Raw genomic sequence first — 26,086 nt, 5'->3', positions numbered from 1 at the left:
TGGTGGCTGGCTCAGATCAAAGTATTCCTCTGGAATCACACCAACACCCCCCACCCACCAAACAGACACACACACTGCTGCCACATAACAGCAGGGGGGACGGTTTGGAAGTGGGAGGGAGGGGGAAACAGAGCAAGCGAGGAAATTGAGACTAAAAAGGATCGCAATGTTTAATTGGGCTTGTGCAGTGTTTGAGGCAAGCTGTAGCAAGGGAAAGATTTGCAGACAGTTATTTCGGGACACGGGAGCTATTTCGAGCGATTGAGAGGAGGTGGAAGGTAAACGAGGAGAACACCTCTTGGTTCTATGCAGGTAGTTTCAAGAAGGGCGCCATGGGTTTGGGTGACATCAACTGACCTTCTTTGCACTCGAGGGCCACCCTGGACTCCAAGTTGTCCATCTGCAGTTGGAGTCGTTTGAGGGTGCGGTCTGCATCACGGGACTTCCTCTTGTAAGCAATTAGCACCACAATGATAACCAGCAGCAACAGGCCGCCTCCCCCTCCGATACCGATGATAGCAGGAAGGGTGAGAAGGCTGTCCGAGTAGATTTGCAAGGTCCCGGGTGAGTATTCAAAGCCTCCGACGCGCACCTAGAGAGAGCAATCCACCTGTTGGTTAGACACTTGGATGCAACACAAAACAGAAAATGACAACCAATCAACACGACGGCCTTGCAAGTCGCTGAAAAAAAGAACCCATAATCAACCAGCTACGATAGAATCTGATGTGATGATAGGATGAAACCTGTCCGAATTCTACTACTGCACTGGCTGAGAATGTTTTGTTTTGTGTCATGTCCAGACCGAACTCAAACTCCCCTTCCAAACAATTATGCCCCGAGGCAGGATAGTACATTGTTTATAGATTCACTCACCATATCACTAAAAACAGTCCTGCGCTCGCTGAGGCACGGAACAAAAAGTGATTACTTTTCTATCCATTTTCACCCTTAAAAAAAAAATCTTCCAGTGGCTTATATATAAGCAATACGAAACGCAGGGTGTTAAAAAAGTAGTCGCAGGCACCAGACGCCCACTATTCATTTGGGTTTTCTATTGAATAGCAATAGCGTTTAAAGCCCCGGGAGTATGCTAGCCAGCCAAGACCAATGAAAAGCCTCTAAAATATAAACACATTTGAAAACACCCCAAAGCAATATATGAGCCACGATGTGTGTGTGATTTTTTTTTTTTCCGGGTGTAGATATATGAATAGGGAATGTAGAATGACAAAAAAAGATTGAGCTTTTAGGCTTGGGGAGGAAAGAATGAGCGCAATGAATGAAAAGGCAGGGAGTTTATTGACGTAAACGAAAGGGATAAAGAACACAGGCCAAGAAACTGAGAATAATTAACAGCCCCCCCCCGGCCCCGAACACACACAGATTTTCTGTATTTGCCGAGACAACAAAAAGGTGATGAAGTACAAAAACTAGACATAATGAATATCTAATTTGGTCATCATAGCTTGGCAGTACATTACTCACAGTGACTTTGTGTTCTCCAGTCAGGTTGGGCCACTCACACAGCAGCTGGCTCTCCGACAAGGTGAGAGCGCACGGCGTCTCCCCGATCAGCACCGTATAGTTCAGCTTCGTATTTCCAGGGGCTGCAGGAATTAGGTTACGGCCCTAGAAAAACACATCGCATTGGTGAATGATCAACTGACGAGGTCATTGTTTCCGCGTCGCAAACACGTTTTGTCAACAGTGGGCCAGGTAGATTTGAAATTGTGCTCATGGTGGTTGATAATCGCAACAGTACAGCACAATGATACGGTCACATCACAAGATCAATATTTCTGTTGGTACAAAACGACTCAATGGTTGAAATCAAACATGTCCGTGGAAGTCTCAGAAAGAACCCAAATCGGGTGGAAAAAGCAAGATATTTTTTAAAAATCTTTGGCTCGCTTTATTTTAAAATGTGCATGTTAGAGGCCCGCAGGTCTCAACTCAAACTCCAAAGTCAGTGGGGGTGGGGGGGGGGGGTAAGAATCACATTTCAAGGATGAGGCACAGATGAAAGAAAGCTGCGCTGAACCAATCGTTTCAAATGACAACAGCTTCTTAATCACTGACCTCGGATGTTGGCTGAGTTTTGTGTACAAAAACAATCGACGTAAAACTGAACTTTTATTTAGGGCTGGGTCAGATGTAAAATTCAACTTCAAAAATGTTGACAATGTAAACGTGAATGGAGAAGCTTGGATGCAAAATTCACCGTCACGTTATTGAGCCAGACAACCGATTGTTCTTTTTAAATCAAATGCGGGTCTGACATCAGGAATAAACCAGAGCAGGTGATGCTCGGGAGCACAAAGGCGAGGGGGCCGAGCCAAAAGGGTTCAAAGAACGATGAGAAGAGACAAAGCAGCTGAGATGACAAGAGGACAAACACAACAACAACAAAAAAAGAGAACAACATTACATGAAAGGACGTGAAACAAAAAGAGGTTTTGAATAGAGAGCAACAAAGCAAAAACAGCCCGATACTAAAAGCAAAAGCAATTTACCTTGAGTATAAGCGGAGAGCTGGGTTTTAGCTCCAACATGCCGTTTGGGCTCAGCGGTTCAAACACAGGGTCCGGATGGTAGCTGAATGTCTCATTGACCACCAGCACAGAGTGCACATCGTCCATGATGAAGCCAATTTCGTCTGGGCTGCTACCCACCTCGAAGAAAACTTTGTCAGACCCGGCCACGGAGGGAGCGAGACACACCATCACCGTGTTGTTGACCACCGTGCAGTTCTGCGGATGAAGGCGAATGACACATGAGTCATACAGATTCATTCGCAAAACTCAATTAGCAAATGAGGTTCGGTTAATTTCGACCGATATGTTATCGGATGGATTCATTGTGTCAGAGGTATAAAGAGCTGGGCTATATCTACATAGAGTATTACATATCACTCATTGAAGAAGCAATTGAACGCAATGTTGTCACATTTAAGAATGAGGAAGAAAAAAAAAGGTGTTTCAAATTCTATTCATAGGTCAATCGGAAAATTAACCAAGCAAAACCAAGCCGACGGCAGCGAGTGGCCACAAAGGCAAAGGAGGATATTTCTTTTTTCACTTTGAGTAAAGAGCTGAAAAGGGGCAGGGGGGGGGGAAAGGTTAGCTAAGCCCCATGGTGCTATAGGTGAGGAGAGGGGGATTTGCTGGAGCCGCTTTATTACTGCTTGACATTTCAAAGGTTAAAGCTGCTAAAAGGAATTTCAACATCAAAAACAAACAGAAAATAGGCCCTTGGCTGATTGACTGACAGCTAAAGTGTGTGCATGTGTGTGTGTGTGTGTATCATTTGAGAATCAGTACTTCTAAAGAGGACGTACAAAGGAAAATTAGAGACACCATCCCGGGATACCTGTGTGAATTCAATTCACTCACTCATATTGCGTGTGTGTGTGTGTGTGTGTGTGTGTGTGTGTGTGTGAGTGTGTGTGTGTGTGTGTGTGTGTGTGTGTGTGTTCACTTACATTCTCTGACTTGGCAGTTCCGTATTTGGCCCTCATCTTGGGTTCTTTAATAGTCATCAAATTGGTTCCCGTAACGGTCAACATGGTGCCGCCACTAAAAGAGAACGTGGACATATGATTAGGGGAAAATGTCCACAAAAAAAAATCTTTGCGGAAAATTGACAGCGCGAATTACAAACACATCCTAACAAAAAGACAAAAACATTGGCTTAATGTTCTACCCCGCATTAGATGAGAACACTGCAAAGTGAGCTGCTGTTGAAATAATCTCATCACATGACCTCGACTTTTATTTAATGAACTCACCAAAGCCCCTCGGGAGATATTAAATGGCGCGCACTGAAATTCTGCGCTGATATTTACAGCATGAGATAAACACTCGAAAAGGGTCGCGTCTTTCCTGATCTGACAAGTTGCGAAACCTTTACACCTGTGACCTATTCGGGGGGTCCTTGTGATGCTGACCAACAGAGACGTTGGAAACAAGGGTGAAAGACTTCCCATTCCTCGCTGCCTTCTTAACAGCCACTGCTGGCCTGAGATGGCGAACTTAAACTGTATGTCAACAAGTCCGACAGCAGCTAATGAGTTCACATCCAACTAAAAAAAATGAAGCAGTGTTGGGCAAGGTTTATGGCCCACTACCACATACGCAGCTGTATACACTGCCGGGTTTTATACAAGCAAAAAGACATATCATAAAATAAACAAGAGAATAAAAAACAAATTAGGAGTTCCAGGGTGTTATCTTTAAGCTTGGGGAGCCGGTGAAGAGATGGATGGAGGAGTTAGAAGGGGAAAAAAACCCTCGACTGAGTGTAGAGACGGCTTTAGGTGTTTTGAATGGAATTATGCTGACTGACAGGCGGCCAAGTGGCAAAAAAAAACAACAATGTGAAAAGTGAAAAGACAAAAATGAGATTTTTTTTACACGAGATGATTTTCAAGGAGAATTAGCAGAGGGGGAAAAAAAGATTTAAAAAAAGTCTCATGGCGACAGGAGTAAACCTTTTCAACACTTGAAGTGTGTGAATTGCACATCGCTGTTTAAAGAACTAATCTTTGTCAAATCACTTCAATGTTTTGTGAGCCCAAGAATGACTTTCAAAGGGGGAGGGAGAGGATCAAGAGTGTTTTGGATGAGCTCTGTTTGAGAACAGGGTGATAAAAGAGGACACAGTCACATAGGCTGCTGAATAGGAGGACGGCAGTACACAAGAGGATTGCATCTCCTCACACCAGAATAAAAGCTCCCGTGGTAAGGTCGTAAAAAATCTATGATGGTGACGTGAATATGTTATCAATAGTGCCAAAAGCATATTTCCTCCACAAACCAAAATACCGTCATGTTTTCGTGTGGCAAGACACTACATATCGATATCTTGAAAGCGCCTATTTTTAATTACCTGCCATTATTTTCGAATATTTATGCAATGCAACCTCATTAAAAGCTCAGAAAACAACGCACAAACGTTTCCTAGAAGTTTACTGTTGAAGTCGATGACGACCGCGTGAGCCGAAAAACAGAGCAGTTTCTAGGTCATATTAGTGAGCCCATTAGCATTTGCTTGCTGCAAGCCTTTTTTTTTTTATTTCCCCCTTTTTTTTTTTAAACACTCCACAACACAGCTTGTGTTTGAGCGGGAATCCTTCCCATGGCTATAAAGCCTCATTTCAATAAAGTCAAGTAATATTTACACACACTGTATATCTGTGCTGCAGCTCATCAAGTAGCGGTGCATGGGAGCCCTTTTTTACTGCTGCCGCTAGTGCTCACAAACGTTTACTTTTCATACAGGACTATAAACAGCATAAAAAAAGAAGTCTTTAAAAAAAAGAGAGTGAGAGAGAAAGAGAGATGAGGCTGAAAATTGAGAGCAATGTTTGTTTTTCTATTCGCGGAGATGCAGGCAGGGAGCACTGCTAGAACATTATTACATCAATGAGCTTATACGGGGAGTCGATATCTCAGTTTAGTCGCCGGGCGTCATATGAAAATAAGTTAATGTACAAGCAAACCATCAGATAGGATTAATAATGCATTGGGGTGTTTGCATCTGCTCTATAGATGCATCAAACAGCATTGCAGAGCAAACACATTTCAAGTAAACTTTTTATTCCATTCTATATAGATCATAAAGTTGAGGGTGAGCGGCAAACAACTCCTCTCATAATTATTTTAGTATCCATTAATCCATCCATTTTCCGGACCGCTTGATCCTCGCGAGGGTCGCGGGGGGTGCTGGAGCCTATCCCAGCCGTCTTCGGGCAGTACGCGGGGGACACCCTGAATCAGTTGCCAGCCAATCGCAGGGCACACAGAGACGAACAACCATCCACGCCCACACTCACACCTAGGGACAATTTAGAGCGTCCAATCAGCCTGCCATGCATGTTTTTTGAATGTGGGAGGTAACCGGAGCACCCGGAGAAAACCCACACAGGCCCGGGGAGAACATGCAAACTCGACACAGGGAGGCCGGAGCTGGAATCGAACCCGGTACCTCTGCACTGTGAAGCCGACGTGCTAACCACTGGACAACCGGGCCGCCCTATTTTAGTATCCATCACTTTTTTTTTTTTGCAACGATTCAGACCACATATGCAATATAAAGCCGATTTTGTCGTTTGAGCCCGTTCTCATCTAAATTCCTCTTACCTCGCAATACTCCAGTCGGGTTCAATTTTGAGGATGGTGGGATCATCCGAGTAGTTGAATTTGACCTCTGGGTTTCTCAGCTCGGCTGAATTGATGTCCACCATGACCGGGGTGGGGCCTGGAGCTTGTCCGGATGGGGTCACACAAACTATCTCGGTGCTGTTTCGCCTGGATGGGCGGGAGATCATGGGAGCGGTTAGAGGGACACGTTAGTCACGAAAAGGTTGGTTGCTGAGGGGTGGAAAGAAAAAAAAAGAGCATTATTTCTATTGAAGTAACTCAAATGATTTAACATTTGCACCCAAAACAAACTTTATGTCGGTTGCATGTCTCACAAGTCCTCACAACTTTTTGTCTGCGCCGCAGCAGTTTCATCTGTCAGCCATCTAGCCTCCCCTACTGCGCCCTGCCTTGCTGAAAGATCAGATGTGACAGACGAAGCTGGTGGTCTCTGTGCGTGATGTCACGGCATCGCGAGCAGACAGGCGACCAGCTGTGACCTGCAGGGAAACTTTGTGTTTCACTCCAGAGGTTTATTTTAGCGGTCTTGCAATGTCAGGGTGAAAGACTGTAGCCACGCAATAGCGGATAGGCTTCCCATGAGTCCATCTGTCTGAGCGTGTAAAAAGGTGCTTGCGCACAGTGTGGGGGTCGGACAATTTGCATATAAATACGGTAAACGCAGGTAGAACTCCCGAGCTTTCGCTCTCTGCAAATGTGAACAAGCTGCCCAAATGGCACGTGGCGCAGTGTGAAATTCTGAGTAGGAATTGAACACACGGATCTATACGCAACCCCCCCGTCTCGTCTGCAGGGAAGCTGGAATCCGCAGAAAGCCAGGAGATGATGGGGAGGATGATGAAGTGCGGCTCTCCCCTGATAGCTTGCAGTGAGGTGGATACAGGGGAGAATGGAAAAATTAAAAAAAATAAAAATTAGGCGTGTAACGAAAAGCGGTTTGAATCGGAAAATCGGTTTTGGTTCAAGAGACGTGAGTTCATCGAATCAAATCGTTCCACTTCAAAACGCATAAATGCACGTTGAACGTGCTGACAAGTTCATTCATACCGTAAAACGACAAGATCATTGCATCGTACCGTCTCCAACGATGTCTTCTACAATCAAACAGATCCGCTCCACTCTAAAACGAACCATGAATTGGATCTCACCTCATAGGAGAGACGCAAACCCCTTTGTACAAATATATACAGTACATTTTGTATATACTACACAAAACATGGAATGTATATTTGCTTTTTGTGAATCTCATCCCTGCTGCCACTCAGGACGCAATTTGAAACTATTTCCCGGTGGCATATGCGCACACAGAGCGGACTGAAACGGGGGCTGAATATCGAAGAAAAGACTTAAAGACTTTTTAAAAGAGGGTTTTCCACATTCCACTAGTCCTCTGTTTCCATGGTAACTATTTTCACAACACTGTCACTGCTGAGCGTGCCTGTGGTGTCACGTATGTATTTCTGACAAGGTTGCGGCCAACACAAAAGAAAGCCAACGGGGGGAAAGAGAGTGAGAGAGAGAGAGCGAAAGAAAACACGAAAGAAGGAAAACACGTTGCGGAGGGAGATAAGCGGATGAGTGACTCGGGGTAAATGCGTTTTGATTAAAGTTGAGGCCCCGCTGCATAGAAAGACACATTAAAAAGACAGACACATCCAAGTTCATTACTTTGGCCATAAAGGTTATTGCCGCTCAGTGGATGAAAGGCCGAGACTATTATGTTCACCTTTCTCGGGGTGTGCTACAGAGCTTTAAATTGGCCTTTGCTACCACATAAAAAGAACTTGAGAGGTCCAAGCTCATTAGCTGGACCTGTCACTTGTTGCGGTGGAAGAGGAAACTACTACAAGAAAAACAAATACAAGAGAGAACGAGAATAGAAGTCAAAACGTTGGGCTTCAAAGCACTAGATAAGCAGGTAAAACCGTCATCATTTCTCATTTATTTCTTAAAAGGAACCGCGCAACTCACTCATTGAATCAATATACGATCAGGAAACAGACCAACGTGTTGTAGCTTGCTAGCTTGCTAGCTTGCGGCGTGTGTTGTCACTAATTGGCAAAAGTTAGTTGACATTCCATAACTCCTTTTTAAATTGGGGTGACACTAAATGTTGATATAGAAATATTTGATTTATTCTGATGTGCATATGAAGAGCGAGGTCATTTAAAAAAAAAATATATATATATATATATATTTGCAACACTGTAGAAATAACACTTTTCTATTGCTTTGTGTCGGAGGATGCAAACTTTTGTTATCAAGAAAAATAAAACGAATGCCGGAATGTAAAAAAAAAAAAAAGAAAGAAAAAGGAAAAAGTAATTATATTGTTGTCATGAGTGTCTTATACACAAAGGGGGAGAACATTTCTATTTAAATAGGAAATGTGATTTTTGTAAGAGGAAAAAAAAGAAGCGATTTGATGAAGATAGAGTATCTCGCAAACCAATAAAGCTAAAACGTGTTGTGTGACATTTACGCACAAATGCGATTTACAGGATGCACCAGGAGAGAAAGGAAGGTACACACAGAACCCTTGTCTTCGTAACTAGCCATAGCCACCAGTTAAAACAAAAAAACCCCAAAAAACTGAAAAATGCAGGGGAGAGCAAAATGTGAGTTTTTAACACCATGATAGTATATTGACCCATAGCCAAACTTGAAAAATGATAGCAGCCTCACGGTCATTCTGATAATTCCTACAAGTCATCCTCCTCCCAGGATCTTTTTACAATTTGCTGCAAATCAAGATTATGTTTCCGCAATTCCGAAACACTCAAGCATAGCTCGACTCATAACAGGTATAGCTGGGATTGAAAAAACAAAACAAAACAAATAAATGAATAAATAAAAGGGAGCAATGATGTAGTATGCTTACATACAGTATGACAATGTACTGTAATAAAATGGGCACCGCGGTCACTCACTTCTCAAAGCGGCAGGCGTGGAGTCCAATCTTTACATACACAGCGCTGCCGGCGTTCAGGTTACTGCCGTCTATCGTGATTCTTGTGCCGCCAGAGAGCGGCCCGGTTGACGGCCTGACGCGGGTGAAGTACGGCGACTGAGAAGGGACACGCACAGACAAGAAGACAGGTCAAGCGTGGCCGTGGGGCCCGCAAGAGGCCGGCTCCATCCCGACGCATCGGCTCTTACCACAAAGGTGAACGCCTTGGTGGAGATGGCTTTGTAGTCTGGATGAATGCAGTCCCGAACACACACCTCCACTTGAGCCTCCTGCACCCGGTAGCCCGTTGCGTCATTCAGTCGACACACAATCCTAAAACAAACAGATGCCTTGGCTTGAATATTTTCCGATCATATAGTGAGGAACAGGGCTGACAAAAGAGAAAGAAGAAGAGGACAAACAATTTGTTTTTCCTTTCCAGTGCTCGTCTTGAGTGGTGTCACAAAAGCCTCACCTGAGTTTGGCAGCCAATTGCAGGCTACCGTATTTTCCACACGAAAAGGCTTTTTGGGTTATAAGGCGTACCTTTCAATGGATGGCCTATTTTGTAAATTTTTCATATATTGGACGCACCGCGTTATAAGATGCAATCTACAATGCATCCACTAGATGGAGCTACGCTCAAGGAAATACCAACAGAGCACTACACTGCACCCTGACTTATATAGCAACGATCAAATGTCAGTAAAACTTATAACATTGACTCGTTAACGTTGAACTCTCTAGCCGCTGCTCTATTTCCGTGTTCAACTGAGAAACCTTAAGTTTAAACACAGCGTTGGATGCATGTCTCTAGCAAGGAGCCATTCTGGGGTTGACATATGACCGTAATGACCATACACAAGGTGCATCCGATTTTAAGGCATGCTGTGAGGTTTTAAGAAAATGGAAAGCTTTTAGGTGCGCCTTTTAGTGCGGAAAATACGGTACAGCCACAGAAAAAAAAATTCATACTCAAATTCCTACCTTTGGACAGTACCGTTGCGCTTCCTAACGAACGCAGCTGTCATTTTAAAGACAGTGTTTCAATAGTCTTGTAGGCATAAAGACAAAAAAAAAAAAAAAGACCAATTACAGAACCATAAGCCTCACATTTGGCCCGTGGCGCTGGCCGGTCAAATGAAAATCCAGTAAAGAAATGACTGCAGTCTAGCCCGCAGGGCAAACACTTTCACACATTTCACCCAATGAAGTCATGCTTGACTTTTAATTAGCCAGAGGAAAGGAATGAGATCGAAAAAAAGGCCGGGAAAGAAGAAAGCATCAAGAAAGAAAGAAAGGCGAGGCTGGAAGAAAGTACGAAGGAAGAGGCAGGGAGAGTAAGCGGGTTAAAGTGAGTGAGGCTGATTAATTGAACAAGCTCATATCCTACACATCTCCTCGGCTTCCCTCCCTCCCCAAGATGAGTTATGAACTCCCCCGTTTCCAGTCTCGCAGCAGGTGGTCATGGCAACTGCGTTGCCACTGTATTTCACGTGCCGATGCGATATGTTGTCCGTCCATTGTTTCTATTTTCCTTCTCGTTTATTCCCTCGGACTCCCACTAAGAGCTGTGATTAAAATGCTGGACAGCTCTCGGTAAGAAAGGCGGCTCCACTTGCATCACATTCGCCAAAATGAGATGCCGGTGAAGTGAGAGGTGATTAAATCGCCATAAAGAGAATGTTCATGTTGAATTGATGGCAAGTGGATGAAATATGCCTTATTGCATTGGTGGAACGACATGACATTCGACATGTCAAAGTCTATTAGTTTAAAATGTCAGCTGCGTTAGGAAGCGCAACAGTACTGTCCATAGGTAGGAATTTGAGTGTGAATTTTTGTTTCTCTGGCTGTACCGTATTTTTCCGCACTAAAAGGTGCACCTGAAAGCTTTTTATTTTCTTAAAAACTCACAGCATGCCTTAAAATCTGATGCGCCTTGTGTATGGTCATTACGGTAATATGTCAACCCCAGAATGGCTCCTTGCTAGAGACGTGCTTCCAATGCAGTGTTCAAACTTAAGGTTTCTCAGTTGAACATGGAAATAGAGCAGCGGCAAGAGATAGAAAAAAAAACTAAAGATATCCACTCGGTGCTGTGAAATTAAAATGACGTGCTCATTTTTTGGTTCACAAAACTTATGGTGTGCATTTATTTCTCTCTTTTGGTAAAGAGAGCGGCCCGGTGGGGGAGTGGTTAGCGCGTTAACGTCACAGTGCAGAGGTCCGAGGTTTGTCCTTCCTTCCTGTGTGGAGTTTGCATGTTCTGCGTGGGTTTTGTGCGGGTGTTCTGGTTTCCTCCCACTTTCCAAAAACATGGTGGCTGATTGAACACTTTAAATTGTTCTTAGGCGTGAGTGTGAGCGCGTATGCTTGTTCTTCTCTGTGTGCCCTGCGATTGGCTGGCAACCGGTTCAGAGTGTCCCCCGCCTACTGCCCGAAGACAGAAAAAGGGTGAAAATGAATGATTATTTTAAACGTGGAAAAATAAAAATGGGGTCACATTCTGGTGTCATTTCTGGCAGGAAGTAGGTCCAATTCACTTTCGCGCTCATCTTTGAACTGTTTATATTTGTGCCAAACTATCAGTGCAAATCATTGTTCTCATCCAGCAGCCGACCTTCGATCTCCAGCGTGAGTCGCATAATCTTGCGTCGCGTGTGTTACAGGCAGCTCTGACAGGGTCACGGGAATGAAGAGAGTAACCGGGCCACTAATGGCGCCGCATGGCGAACATCACTTTTAATTATCGGGACAGCTTGACTGCCAACTGCGGCCCCTCCTGCTCCTCTTCTGGGTGCCATGACAACAAACCAGGATATGTAGAGTGTAACAGAGCAGACGGGGTTAAAAATTGACACCTCTGTGGTTTTGGATGCCTTGAAAAAGACAAAAAGGAGCGTGCGGTAGAGAAAACTTAGAACAAAGGGTCACCGAACATTTTGCGCCAGGAGGCAGACGCGCCGTCGATGTTCCCTGTGACTGCGATAATCGGAGTTTATGAATTATAAAACAACACAAACATGTCAACAGCATATTTCTGAAACCATTTCGGGGACACCTGTCATCCCCGGCTGGAGCTGTACAACATTGTTTGTCTTCTGTCAAAGGATCAAAGTCAAATTTGTGATGTTTCCTTCCCTGTGACAGACGCGCAGATGAGAAATCTGCTGGGACTTGTGCAAATCTCAGCAAGTCTCTCGTTTGAGTCCAAATGACAGCGACGGCACTGAAAATAGAATATTGAGGACACCTCCAGCACCCAAGTGGGGGTGGTGAGCACCCACTCTCACTTAATTTGTCCCCCTTTAACACCGTATCTGCATCACCTTTTTATTTTAAGTCAATTTCAAAGAAATGGAAAGAGTGGGATCATTAACTCATTCTAGAACAAGTCTGAAAAGACGTTTAAAAACGTCTTTGGGAGTGAATGAGTTAAAAAAAACAGTGGCTGAACACAACCACTGCATTTGTTTGTTCTATTAACAGAGAAAAATCGAGTGAAGCTCCAATCATATTTCTCCCTTAATCTAGTGTTGTAGTTAGCAAAAAGGAAGTCAGCCTGCGCTCAAATGGTCCAGAAATTTCCCAGAAAACATGACTTAATCAGAGGGAGTGTTCAACATGGCAAAGCTTTCACGAATATATACCACCCAACTCAAATGTCATTACACCGCTGTCAGAAGGGGCCTGATTTACTGTGACGAAGGGGGTTAAATGGGGGTAATTCAATTGTGATTGGGCCATAATTCTGATTGATAGTGGAGTCAAATGTTTCATGTTAAATTGGCTGCCATTTGTCTTCACGTGGACCTGCACTTTACGTAAGAGCCCCACGCAGCACGAGAACAGTAGATTTTGGTTTCGCTGACATTGTCAGAGGCAAAAAAAAAAAAAAAAGAGTGAAGATGATGTCAACATACTGCTCGGCACTGATGTACTGGTCTTCTTGAGGGTTGCAGGCCACTTTTCCAATTCGGACTCCATTCTGGATGTCTCTGAACTGGAGACCTAAATTCTCACCGGTGATGGTCAGCATGGTTCCTCCCTGCCTGGGCCCGGTCTCAGGAAATAGCTGCAGGGCACACAAGCAATTAAAAAAACAACTCGGTGTTAAAAGTTTTTAAAAAAGCCAAAATAAATAACATTCCTTGAGACAAGTCGCTGACTCCGATATTCATTTGGTACGACTTCAGATTCACCCACCCGGCCCCTCACTTACATCTCTCTTTTGACCCCGGCGCGATTAATCTACCAAACACAATTACAGCACACAGTGACCTCCGATCCCTCCATTTCCCCTTGAGTTCCGTGGAAGGTGTGCAGAGGTGCTAACGGCCACCCAAGACGAACCTTGTCGCTAATCACCGCGCCAATTCAGCCGCAGCATGGACGTGGACAACGGTCCCTCTGGTAATCAGTCATTACGAGGATAATTAGGGCTAAGGCTAATTGGATTAGAAATTGATGGAGGGGTGGGGTCATCTGTCACGGCATGTCGGAGGAGGGTAAAACATATGCGGATGTGTTGGCCATCATGCGGTTTCGGTGTGGTAACACTTGCACTTTGCTTGATGTAAACGTGTCCGCTCGTGAGACGATTTGGTATATTCCGTGTTTGATCGCGATAGCGTCGAAAAAAAAAAAAGGTTCCTCCTAATAATGGCAAACGAATAAAAGCATGACATGTTCATTGGCAAGTGCCTTTGTAGCTAAAAGTGACATCGTAAAGTTTCCCGTTTTGATGATTACGGATGGGAAAGGGCTCGGCAGCGTAGGAGGAATCCTCACGGCCGCCTGCTATCGCACATTCTCAGATAAACTATCAGCCTACATGCTGCTGTCTCTTCACAGGCGATCTCACAAGAATCTCTGCGGCGAACATCTGAAGAAAAATCCGCTCGCGTCACACCGATGTTGACGACATTGAGCAGAAACAAAATGGGGGTGGGGAGGGGGAAGGGGGGGGAGCTACGCCGAATGTCTGGCGGGCCCGATCTGAAAGGCCATGGTGCTATAACAGTGCTATAACAATGGCGTGTTCTCTTTCTTACGCTAACAAAGCTTATGGTGAATATATTTTGCTCTCTCCCTTGCCCTTTTCCGTCTTCCTCTCTGCTTTTGTGCCTTTTCAACTCACTCGGCCCTTTTTTCGGCGTGCATGAACGCACGTGTTTCGGCAAGAGACAAAAGAATGATTGGCACACGGCAACGCAGTAGTCCAAAGTCTCCAGATATATGGTAATCAAATCTCTTGCTCTGTTCGGCCCGGCTTATCAAAACACACCCAAATAGAAAACTTGTCATTTTTCCACACCAGACACCACAAACAAAAAGCAGTCGTTCATAAAAGCAGCCACCAGCTCAAACATTCGCTCTCTTCTCGCCTCCTAGTCACAGCTCTTGATTTCCATTCAAAGTCGCTTTTCTTTTTTTTTTTCTCATTCTCATCTACAACTTGTCCCGTTTATGTCAAAGGCTTTACGCCGGACCTATTGTGGCCGCTCGAGCAGCGGTGCAGAGATAACATCTACTGGTTAGAAAACGGGGAGAAATTGATGCGGCAGAGGGCACAGACGGACGGATTGTAAAAAGACCGTGTGAGGCTTTGCGTGAGTTTATCGGCCTTCGCGCCGACCCTCAAAAGTAACTCGTTTAAATTAAAGTTTGCCAAATGTTCTTGTTTGCTGATAAGAAAAATCTGAGTACATCGGGAACAAATATTTGCAGCAGAAATGGAATATTTTCTTAAATAGAGGGGCCATTATTCGACATGAATGATGAACATGAATGAATTAAGAGGTACCAACTTATTCAAAAAACTCAAAACAAGAACAAACATCAAGCAAAGAAGTGTATCTAGCAAAGGTATTAATCTGTGGAATAATCTCGAAACGGACCTAAAAATGAGTAAATTAGCTTGCTGAGTTCAAAAACTAATTCAAAAAAATAGTACAAACAACCTACATCAATCAGAGTTAAAATGATAAATTCGAAACATTAAATATAATGATAAATCAGAACTAAGTTGATAAATAGAGAAAGGTATTGCAATATCCATTATGAATACAAGAGAAAATTGACACAAGAGTGCCAGGGTGAGGATGTATATAATCCCGATACAAACCAAAAGTTGTAAAAATATCACGGTTAAGGGTAAAGTATGAGCCTTAATAGAGAATTCTTCTTACTTTTTCTTTTCTGATTGATATAAAAATGATTTAGTAGATATAAACACATAACGGGGTAGGACTAGATAAGTTTTTTTACTTCATCCTACTCCCTTGAACATAATAACTGTGTTGAATGAAGACTGATTTCTTTCTTTTTACTTTTTTATCTACCTTATTTTCTGTCAAATTATTACCGCTTATGTTTTATGTTCAATAAACAAACAAACAAACAAACACATTTTATCAAGATACTCATAGCCTTTCTCCATATACTGTACACGTAGAGCGGTTAGCATTGCTGCCTCACAGCAAGAAAGCCCCCGGTTTGAGCTCAACCTCTCTTCTTAACACCTGACTTGAGGGACTTTCGGTGTGGCGTTTTCGTCTTCCCTCTTCGTTGGTTTCCCTCTACTACCACAAACATGCAAGGGTAATTTCCAGTCTGCTTCATTGACCAAAGTGCTGACACAAGATCCTGATTCACAAGGGGGGGGCGACCACTGCTCCTCCGGGATAGCTTCAACGCAACTCATTTAGCTCAACAAATAACAAATATTTGAAACATAAACATTTGACAGTAGATTAGAATGCGCTATAGCATGGCAGAATATATTTTGACTGACCGTCTCGGGTCGGGTGTATTTTTGCAACGCACCGTAAAAATTATGCTTGGATGGAAAAATAAAAAATAAAAAAAATAAAGTAGTCGGTCACAGTGAAAAGGCCCTCCCCTCTTTCCAGCGCAAATATAGGCATGGGTTGTTTTAATTGGTTTCTAAGGGCTAGCTCGAATGTTTTTTCATTCTCCTAGGGGAGAACCGGTCTGAGAAGATGGATGATGGAGGACCCAAGCAGCATCCAAGGCCATTACTAGGACAATGCTGCACTACACTGGAGGACAAGATGTGTGTGTACATGCGTGCGTGTGTGCCGTAGCCTATTCGATCTGTATCGTTCCAAATCCCAAACTTTCTGGACTTTTCTTGACACCGTTCTTTGTCAGCTGATTCAATTGTGCTCAAGATGGCTATCGGGGGGTGGGGCTGAGGGTGGGGGGGCAAACACAAGTGGCACACCAATCCTAAGAACCCTTTCATCATCATTTGCTGTGTTTGGAGACCATGGTATGCTCCAAAGCTATTAGTGGAACAGTACCCAACTGCATATTATTGAGGGGGGAAAAAAAAAAAACATCAATTGGGTCGTGCATACGCTGTAATGACACCAAATGGCCACATTTGCCGCACTGGGAGTTTTGGGGAGTAAATGTGTTTGTGTCTGTATTTCACAGTTGCGTGGTCTTTCCTTCTACATCTTGACATACAATCCTCAAGTGCAAAGGAAAATTAAATTAGCAGCTGGCTATTACACTGCAAATAGCGGTACAATAAAAAAAAAAGAACAAAGTGGAGTAATATTTAATTTGTGTGTTCTTCCGTAGAAGTAAAGAATGAAATAGCTGCAGAGGAGAGATTCCCTCTGTCGCCTACAGATGTTCTTTCGGCGTTAAATGTCACACTGTAAATGTCAAAGGTGGAGAGGAAAGGTGAGGCTCACCGGTGACAAGCGCTTCTTGTTTGTCCCTGCTGCGCTCCAGCTAAGTTCTCCTTCCTGCTGTTCGTGTTTTTTTTTTCTCCGACGCTTGCTTTTTTGACTGCCACCGACATCTTGCCCCGAGGCCAAGATTTATGCCTCAATATGCACGCACTTGCAGGCAGACGCGCAGCAAACAGCGCTAGCCCATCACCAGTCGCTCTCTCACATGTACACGCACACACAACCTTTCAGCTCTGTACGCTTGTTTCAAAGCGATAACCGAGTGAGGAAGGAGAGAGAGAGAGAGCGAAATTACATTAACGAAAAGGATTTATCAATGTGCTAGTGCCCCAATTATCCCACAAGTCCCAGAAGTAGCATTGGAAGTATACTCAGGGCTCAAGCAAGTGTGGAATGTGTATGCAGACATATTTCACGCCATTTAAAAAAGGAAAACTGGCATTTTTCCCCCCCCTGGCAACCTGCCCGTCCCTCCAAATGAGATGACTTGTCGTGTTGTTTTGAAGGCCTCAAACATGCCAATGGATGGCTAGCGTGTATGTGTGTGTGTGTGTGTTCAGAAACAACATGCTATTCTCTGTGGTGGGCTGTGGTGACCCAGGTCACAGTGAGACACGGGCCACCTCCACGCTTATGGATGGCAACAGATGGAAACACCGCAGTGTATATACGCCTCAGCCCACCCGGCATGTCAGATCTGGAGCACATCCGCGTACACATTCGGCGCTCATGGCGGGACACAATTAACACAAGCCGCATTCACTCGGTTTCCCCCATACGCACTTTCCAGGCGAACATACTCCGCTTTCCTTTGCTGTGGAGTGCGCCGATCTACGCTTGTGTGTATTCATCATCTCTAATCACATCAGTGTGTTTCAGATTTGTGGCGTGTCGTGTGCGAATCGCCTCCTCCCGGTCGGCCCATCTGTGTTGTGCTTGCCGTCACGGTAATGGTATCGAAGATGTCGACCCCACCCTGCTGCCTTCAACCATGTTCACTTTTCTCACCGGGGCCGAACAATGATGCAGCAGAGTTCAAACTGCTTCTCCTTTTAATGGTTTGCGCCTTTGGCAGTCAGGGATTCCCGTCAACCCGGCAAATGGTGGACTTGGGAGTTTTCGAAGCAAGAGGCAATCATACCTCAGTTACAAAGTGCGTACTGTCAGTTAAACCACGCTGCCCCCTTGCCCACCTCCCTTACACAAACCTGACATGTTTGATATTTGGAACGTGGGAGTTGCTGGGCAAAACACACACACTCAACAGAAGGAGGCGAGGGATGAGTATTTGTTCAATTTGGAGGCTTGAGGATATGTTTCCTGTATCTGGCATTTCAAAAACGAATAAGAGGAAGGTTTATATCGGAAAAGAAGAGTAAACAATTACGCAGAATATGATACAGGCATGTGCTTGTCTCAAATGCGGCTTATATTTGAATCTTGTGAAGACAATTCGTGCGCAACAATGTGGATATGTATTCATTTTACTCATTCACTCCCCTGTATCTGGCATTTCAAAAACGAATAAGAGGAAGGTTTATATCGGAAAAGAAGAGTAAACAATTACGCAGAATATGATACAGGCATGTGCTTGTCTCAAATGCGGCTTATATTTGAATCTTGTGAAGACAATTCGTGCGCAACAATGTGGATATGTATTCATTTTACTCATTCACTCCCAATGACGCTTTTAAACGTCTTTTCAGACTCGGTCTAGAATTGGGTGGTACTGAATGAGTTAATCGCTAGGCTGTGAGAATTACCTACAGTGGCTGAAATGAGTTTTCTCCGCAGGGTGTCCGGGCTCTCCCTTAGAGATAAGGTGAGAAGCTCCGTCATCCGGGAGGGGCTCAGAGTCGAGCCGCTTCTCCTCCACATCGAGAGGAGCCAGATGATGTGGCTTGGACATCTGATTCGGATGCCTCCTGAGCGCCTCCCCGGTGAGGTGTTCCGGTCATGTCCCACCGGGAGGAGACCCCGAGGAAGACCCAGGACACACTGGAGAGACTATGTCACCCAGCTTGCCTGGGAACGACTCGGGATCCCCCGGGGAGAGCTGGAAGAAGTAGCTAGGGAGAGGGAAGTCTGGGCTTCCCTGCTAAAGCTGTTGCCCCCGCGACCTGGCCCCGGATAAGCGGTAGATGATGGATGGATGGATGGATGGATGGTACCTCTACTTACGAAATGAATTGGTTCTGGAAGAAATTTCTTCACTAGAAAATTTTGTAAGTAGAGACACGTTTTGCATGAAAATGCCCTAATTCGTTCCAAGCCCCACCAAAATTCAGATGTATATGTTTCCTAAAGCATAAAGTGCATCGACAAATGTAACAAATACATGGTGCAATTATATTATTGAACAATAAATCTGAGTTGTGTGGAAAAACAAAGAATAAAGAATAAAATGTTAACTTTTAACTGCATCCTCCTCGTTTTTTGCCCTCTTTAGTCCATGGTCTCTCTCAGAAGTGGTTTTTGCCTGGCGTTTTGTCAAGAACTGATCCAAGGGTGTTTACGTGTTTATCACAAGACAGTGACGGTTTGCTCTTCTGTCAGTGGTTCCTGAGACCGCACTTTGGAGCATGGCTATAGGCTGCTTCGTGCTTGTCTCGTGTCAGGCACATGGCTCACCTTGGTGATCTTGGGGTGCGCACAGCGGCTGTTTCCCGTGGTGGCGTGCATCCAAGTGGTTTCTGTCGGAATGCACTCCTGCCTGAGGGAGCACTTTTTCTCTTGCACACACCAGCCGCACTCAAATCTGGGGTTGGCCTTCAGACACATGCCGCAGCTGTCTCTTAATGCGTAGCACTTATACAGGTGAGCTGTTGGAGACGGGAAGAACATTTTATGGCAGGGAAAGACGGACTAAACAATTTGGAAAACTTTCATCGATTGAAGATTAAAAAAAAAAACATTTTCTGATTAACTTTTCGTTAGCATTTCAAAAGCTGGTTCAATGTCACCATCTAAAAGCAATATTTCCCCTAAATGCCCCAGGAATTGTACAGCGGAATCCTTTCTTCTCTCCGCTATTCCATCCCCAAATCCCATTGGTCATGGAGCAGCTTTAAAGCAACCTCGTACCAATTACTGTCTGCTAAATGGCTCCGTCCTAATTACATTAACATATCAGAATTTTCGAAAATTTCTCATGCGACATGAGATGATTATCGTGATTGAGAAATGGGATAGGAGCTGGCAGGGAACGAAGATAGGCAAGAGGAAGAAAAATATCTTTGGGCTGTCGCTTTTGGAGGCGCAATAGTGTATAAAATCTAGACTCCCAGAAAGGCTAAAATTGTGTTGAACATGAAAGATGTCAATTTGAAATGCGGTGACCTTGAAAGTACAACAGGGTTGAATCGTATTATCAAGGCTTTATATATGGAGGCTCATAATTTGATGGAACATTTACGAGTGAAATAATATGCAGAATGTGAGATAGTACATCAGGGATCAAACATAATAAGAAAATACAGTATAGTCTAATTATAAACTCCATTTGACGAAAAACGACGCTTCGCTCTTGAGCTGCAATCATCAAACAGTGACAGTCAGAGCAAAGCATGCTGATGTTTTACAGAGACGTGTCATCTGCTGGCCATATTGACGGTGGCAATGATGTTACTTTACCACACAGCGGGGGAAGGTTATGCCCCCCCCCCGCTGCGCTGTACGCTCCGTAATAATTTTGCAGCCGGCACTGTAAAGACACACCTACTAGCAATTACATCCAGCAGACATTATCTCATTGTCTGCTTCCACGGTGGTGCAATCGAATATGCCTTTAACCTTAAACATTATCGTTCTTGGGTTGGCAGGCTAGGAAGTTGTGGCGTCATTCAGTTTTAATCATATATCCAGGGAATAGCAGGCTTTTCACCGGACGTATTTGTGACTGGCAGTCTTAAATGCGGTAATGTCAAGTTCGGGACAGTATGAGTGTGAGCATGGGTTTCTTTGACATTCTTACGAGAGGCAGCACGCATCAATTGAGGAACAAAGAATGTGGAGAAAAATGACTGCTTTCCTAGTACCGTTTTTCGAAACTGTATGCACTGATAAGTGGCGTTGAAAATGGATGGCTGGAAGGATGCATGCGATGTCGATCACTTTCCTTCCTTCACACATTTAACAATTTGTTAATGTGCGCAGAGCACAGGTTGGCTGATGATTGTGAATGCAAAACTCCTTACCTTTAATGTTGTACGGGTTGTCGATGTTAAAGTGTCCATTCCAAACCACAGACAAATCCACTGGCAGGTCACTGATGTCATTGCCGTCGTAGGTATACTGAAAGTTAAGAAGAAGAGAAAAAAAAAAGTCGCTCAGCATTCACGTTCAGATGAAATTCTGTAAAAGAATACTTTTCTCACGAGAGACGGACTTCAGAGTCTGCGAAAGGAAGAGAAAAACGTGGCAAAATAAAATAAAAAAAAACAATCCAGTGGAGTTGGGCGGCTGGTAGTAATGCCTTAACCTGCGTTGCTCCCCGAGTTGAAGGGCCATAAAAATGAGTGATGAGAGACAGGCTGTATTGTGATTTTAACACACCGCACATTCGCGCTGCCTGGCAGAGCACAGAGTTGATTAAGAGATTGTAATCCTCACCGCCGGATGACTCACTCCATTCAGTGATGAATGAAAAGCCTAATATATCTTCCACAATAACATTCACATCTAATTTCATTTTTTTGCATCCTGAACTAATAAGAGCTGAAATGTAATTGACTCTTTGGCGGCATAATCAGTTTTATGGAATGACTTTAAATGAGACAACAAGATTCCAAAGCAGCAACGCGATGGCAAGACATACAGCAATCTGTCTAATGAGAGACTCATAAATCATGAATGCTGAATATCATACATTGATAAAATGCTGTTAATAACTTTTACCAAACTACCGGTACATGACGCCATGTCAGTTTGTGCCGGCACGTTATGTAGGCTAGTGTGCCACCTAATATTTTTGATGAGCCTCATCGGTTTTTGCTGGTGTTTAATTTTTTTCCGTTTTCTTCCAAGGTTTCGGTTTCTCTTACTGTATAGCATCGAGGATACACTAGATCAATATGTCAGTCTTGACGCAGGTGAAGGCGTGCTTCTTGGTCACGTGATAGGTTACCGCTAAAATAGTAGCGCTAGCAAAATGAGTAACAAACAAATGTCTTTTCCAAGAAAAAGACGTCCACATTCAATTGACAATATCCGCAGTTCGACTTAAAATACGTACATCAACGGGAGATTCCCACGCATCAAGCCCACTCTGCAGAATATGCGGCGATGGTGAGTCGTATTTTTCATGCACTTTGTATCTTATTTTGAAGGCAGATTTAAACGTTACCATGGCGACCACAGTGTTGCGGTCAGATAAGACGTGCCTCCTTTTGTCCTGATTCATGTTTATTATTATGTTTCGAAAAGACCATCATTTTCATGCAGGTCATATGATATTATTTTGTTGTATTTTTCTGTCACACCTTCAAGGCCGGTCCCGGAAAATATTGTCCGATATTAAAGCGGTCCGTGGGGCACAAAAGGTTGGGGACCGCTGCACTAGATGACGTGTGACAGACACCTTGGCCAATAGCGAGGAAGACAGTCCATGCTAACCTAATGCCTCTGTCAGTCAAAGGCTAGCCCCTAACTGTCACTACCACTGCTACGGTCACTACCTTCAGTGGCCCCAGGATGAGAGATAGCAGGACTATTATCTTCTACAAGAGTGGCGATAAAATCCGATGTGAAAGCCCTGTCGTGCGCCTCGAGCTACGGCACAACACGGGCCTATTCTCGCAACAACTTTGCCACCATTTGATATCAACCACTCCCAATGTGATATTGTGGAGATTTATCGTGACATCAGTAACGATTGGAATGTATTTGAAGGGGTGGCGGGGGTGCGGGGGGAAGGCCCTCAAGTACAAGAAATGTGTATAGAAAAGATAAGAAAATGAGAGCTAGGACAGACCAATGTCACAATGTGCGAGTGGCTGATTAATTCATTCTTCACGTTTGCGATTGGATGATTTACACCGAGCGAGCTCTAAAGGCATAGCGATATTCAAATTAGGGAGAATGTCTCCATGCATCTCATGGGAACTCTGAGGTTGCGCTTGGAATTTTATTCCATTAAAAAAAAATTCTTCAGACAATATTCCCCTTGCCGTTTGTTTGTTCAGGGTAAGTGACTTTCCTTTTGAACCAATTTCCTCAAAATGTTTGGAGGGCTAGGTGTGTTTTGGTAAGGACGCTTTTCACTTTTAGTCACAACTGCACAGAGCCGAGAATTTGGTGTGTACAATGGTTATCGTCTGCAGTGGTTGAGGACTTGCTATTATGCTGCTTCCGTAGCGCAGCTTAACTTCAAAATAGCACAAACTGATCCATCGACATCAGTGAAAATTAAGCCACAGCACCTTAGCAGTAGTAAGAGGTGAGACGCCTCTTAGAGGTGCTGTCATCCTTGCGTTTGTACCAGGTTGAAATTGCGTCATCATTTTGTAACCGCAAGACAAAAACAGCAGCATTAGTATATTGCCCTTGTACCAATAGAGGAAGATCATTAAAATGAAAAATGAGGCGAGACCAAAAAAAAAAAAGCATCAGGTGGTGGTGGTGAACGAGCCAGAGAAAGCCAAAGTGAAGTTGAGGTGCGGTGATAAAAGCTACAAAGAGCAACGGGGCGGCAAACTGGGCAAGGGCGAGAGGATAACACAGCAGCAAGGGTGAAGGAGAAATGGCCGAGCGCAAGATGGATCGAGAGAGGTTATTGTGTGTTATTCTGTGGACACCATTCATTTACACATGGAATAAGAGGCCACGGCTCAGCCATAAACGACTGAGCTGGTGGGCCCTAAAGTGAAATTGGCATTTTCAATTTGTTCCCTGACATGTTTGGCTGCTTTTACTCTTTTCACACTCCTCTTTTTCCTCTCCCTCCCGCCTTCTTAACAAACAGCCTCTGATGGGAATCCCATTCTTTCTCTCCTGCCTCCATCGCACGAGGCCCACCAACAAACACAGAGAAGATTCCTTCTTAACGCACAGAAAACTTTGTTTACAATGCATGCTGTTAAAAAAAGGGGTTTCCAGTGAAGTCATCACATCTGGACAGGAAATAAGACTCATACAACACAAAAGCACACCACACACACACACACATTTGGATGGCAGATGAATTTTTTGTCCTCTAAACATAAAACATTTTTCCAATGTGCCTTCTCCTCTAACCCCCAAGAGACCACCCAGCATGCCTGGGAAAGCAAACTAAAGCAATGTTTGGAGTTGATGAGCTTCTAATTTTACATTTCTGATTCATGCCTGTCCCTTAAAAAATACAAAAAATACCAAAAAAAAAAGTGTGAGTAAATTGACGATGTATTATTTGGATTTTCATGTAAAAGCCACATACATACTGTGTGTGTGCCAAATACATAAACATCATAAACACACACCAGCAATGTGAGAGTCAAGTCAGTGCAATCCACCCGCCTGCCCGCATTCCCCGTTTTGTCCATGCACAGGTGTTTATGGTTTAACATCCACCCCCGGGGGAGGCTGCGTGAGAGTACAAGTTGGAATTTGCTTGAGCATGTCCCCGCCCCCAAGTACATCAATATGTAAGGCTGCAACCAGTATGTGTGTGTGCATCTGTGTTTAATGGGCATTGGAGGCATCACAGAGGTTATGTTACGATCCAATGCTCATCTTCTCTCATTGCACCAAAGGCTTATTAAACTTTCATACCACACCAGTGTTTTTTTTTTTTTTTGCTCAACACATTCAGGGAATAAGCGTAGCGCATGGCCACGGCAGAACCAATCTCTAAAATGGAACTATAAACATTACGCAGGCTTATTTTGAGAAAGGTCAGGATTTACATGTGCAAAGAGAAAAGAAAAATAAAGAGAAAAACTCTCACCCAGATGGAAACCAAATGAAATGAGAGTACTATTATTGAAGCAAAGAGAGAGTTGGAGATGTAAAGTGCAGCTCCTGAATGTGCCTGCATCAGTGGCGGTGAAGAGGAAGGCTTAGATGGATGGCGAGTAGAGACAGGTAAGAAGTAACATTCGGTACATCGGGCACCTTCTGTGAGGGTCACAGCCTGATAATTAGTCATGTTGAAGGTGTGTGTGCAAGCTGGACTGCTAAAAATACCAAACCAGCCCAAGGCAAACTCAGAGCTGAGATAGAGTTTGTTAGGAACACTCGCTCTTCTCAAGGTGACGAGGGAAAAAAAAAAGTCTGACCTCTTATAAACCATCACACTACATTTATGTAGTCACAGGAACGTACATGTGAGTGCGCCGCTGGACCGTGTGTTTTGAATCAGGGTACGGCACCTTCCTGTTGCATCCACTCGCACAACGCTGATGTGGCCTCCCAATCAAGGATCAAGTGCTAATCCGTCCTATAGCTCAGCATGAGTGTGCGCACATGAGTGTGCGCACATGTGTGTGTGCGTGTGTGTGTGTGTGTGTGTGTGTGTATGTGCGCCACCATCCATATATGAGGGATCAGGCTCCGTTAAATCACCGCCAGCTCATAATGGAGGCCTGTTAGCCCGTGCTAATCGCTAATGCTAACAGGATTGGAGCATGGCTGGACCCCGTTACCCAGCTTATCTCTTCCACACACAGAGGAGCGGACCGCACACACAATTCATGGCATAAAAAGAGAGTATGGTGGGGACAGAAATGCTGGCTTCAGGGAAAGAAAAAAAAAAACGGAGTGCTGTCATATGCATTAAACTTGTGTAGGGTTTCCAGACGTGTCTAATTATTTACAGAAACATCCATCTTGCAACCTTCTCATTGCTCACCTCCCGCCTCCCGTCACCAATATTTGGCATTCTTAATATCATCATCATCATCATCATCACCAAAGAGAATCTCTGTTTATTCACAATTAGCTCAAATACAAGCGATGACATTATACCATGAAGGTCACCACCAGGTATGGAAATATAGCAATTGATGAGTTGATTGACTTATTGTTGATTTTGTCATTTGCATGGAATTGATTGTGGATTACTCATGTCTTCAATTAACTGAAAATGGAGGCCTGAGGAACATCAGCTACGGCCTATAAACAAAAAAGAAGCCTGCTCGGTTCTTGTAGGCGGCTGGTAGGTCTGCATAATTAATACTGGCATGGAAATGGGAGTTCAGAACATTCCAAGAGTGTTTTACCCACCCCTTTATTGCTGCCTTGAATAAAGTAAGATTATAGTG

At 44.1% G+C, this 26,086-nt stretch overlaps 1 protein-coding gene across 6 annotated transcripts in view; it reads right to left on the bottom strand.

Annotated features, from left to right (window-relative positions):
* LOC127607446 (plexin-A1-like) overlaps positions 1–26,086 on the bottom strand; it is a 158,018-nt gene that overhangs the window by 15,469 nt on the left and 116,463 nt on the right. For all 6 annotated transcript variants that reach the window (XM_052075757.1, XM_052075761.1, XM_052075760.1 and 3 more), the window contains exons 11-20: positions 21,044–21,140; positions 19,479–19,669; positions 13,041–13,192; positions 9,324–9,447; positions 9,095–9,231; positions 6,144–6,311; positions 3,485–3,578; positions 2,517–2,753; positions 1,489–1,632; positions 358–592 (exon numbers count right to left, since the gene is read on the bottom strand). In XM_052075757.1, coding sequence (XP_051931717.1) covers positions 358–592; positions 1,489–1,632; positions 2,517–2,753; positions 3,485–3,578; positions 6,144–6,311; positions 9,095–9,231; positions 9,324–9,447; positions 13,041–13,192; positions 19,479–19,669; positions 21,044–21,140 — 1,579 coding nt within the window. The remainder of the gene's footprint in view (positions 1–357; positions 593–1,488; positions 1,633–2,516; positions 2,754–3,484; positions 3,579–6,143; positions 6,312–9,094; positions 9,232–9,323; positions 9,448–13,040; positions 13,193–19,478; positions 19,670–21,043; positions 21,141–26,086) is intronic.

The sequence above is a fragment of the Hippocampus zosterae genome, chromosome 9, assembly GCF_025434085.1.
Source record: "Hippocampus zosterae strain Florida chromosome 9, ASM2543408v3, whole genome shotgun sequence".
Classification (NCBI taxonomy): domain Eukaryota; kingdom Metazoa; phylum Chordata; class Actinopteri; order Syngnathiformes; family Syngnathidae; genus Hippocampus; species Hippocampus zosterae.
This window is presented reverse-complemented; position numbering and strand designations above follow the sequence as displayed.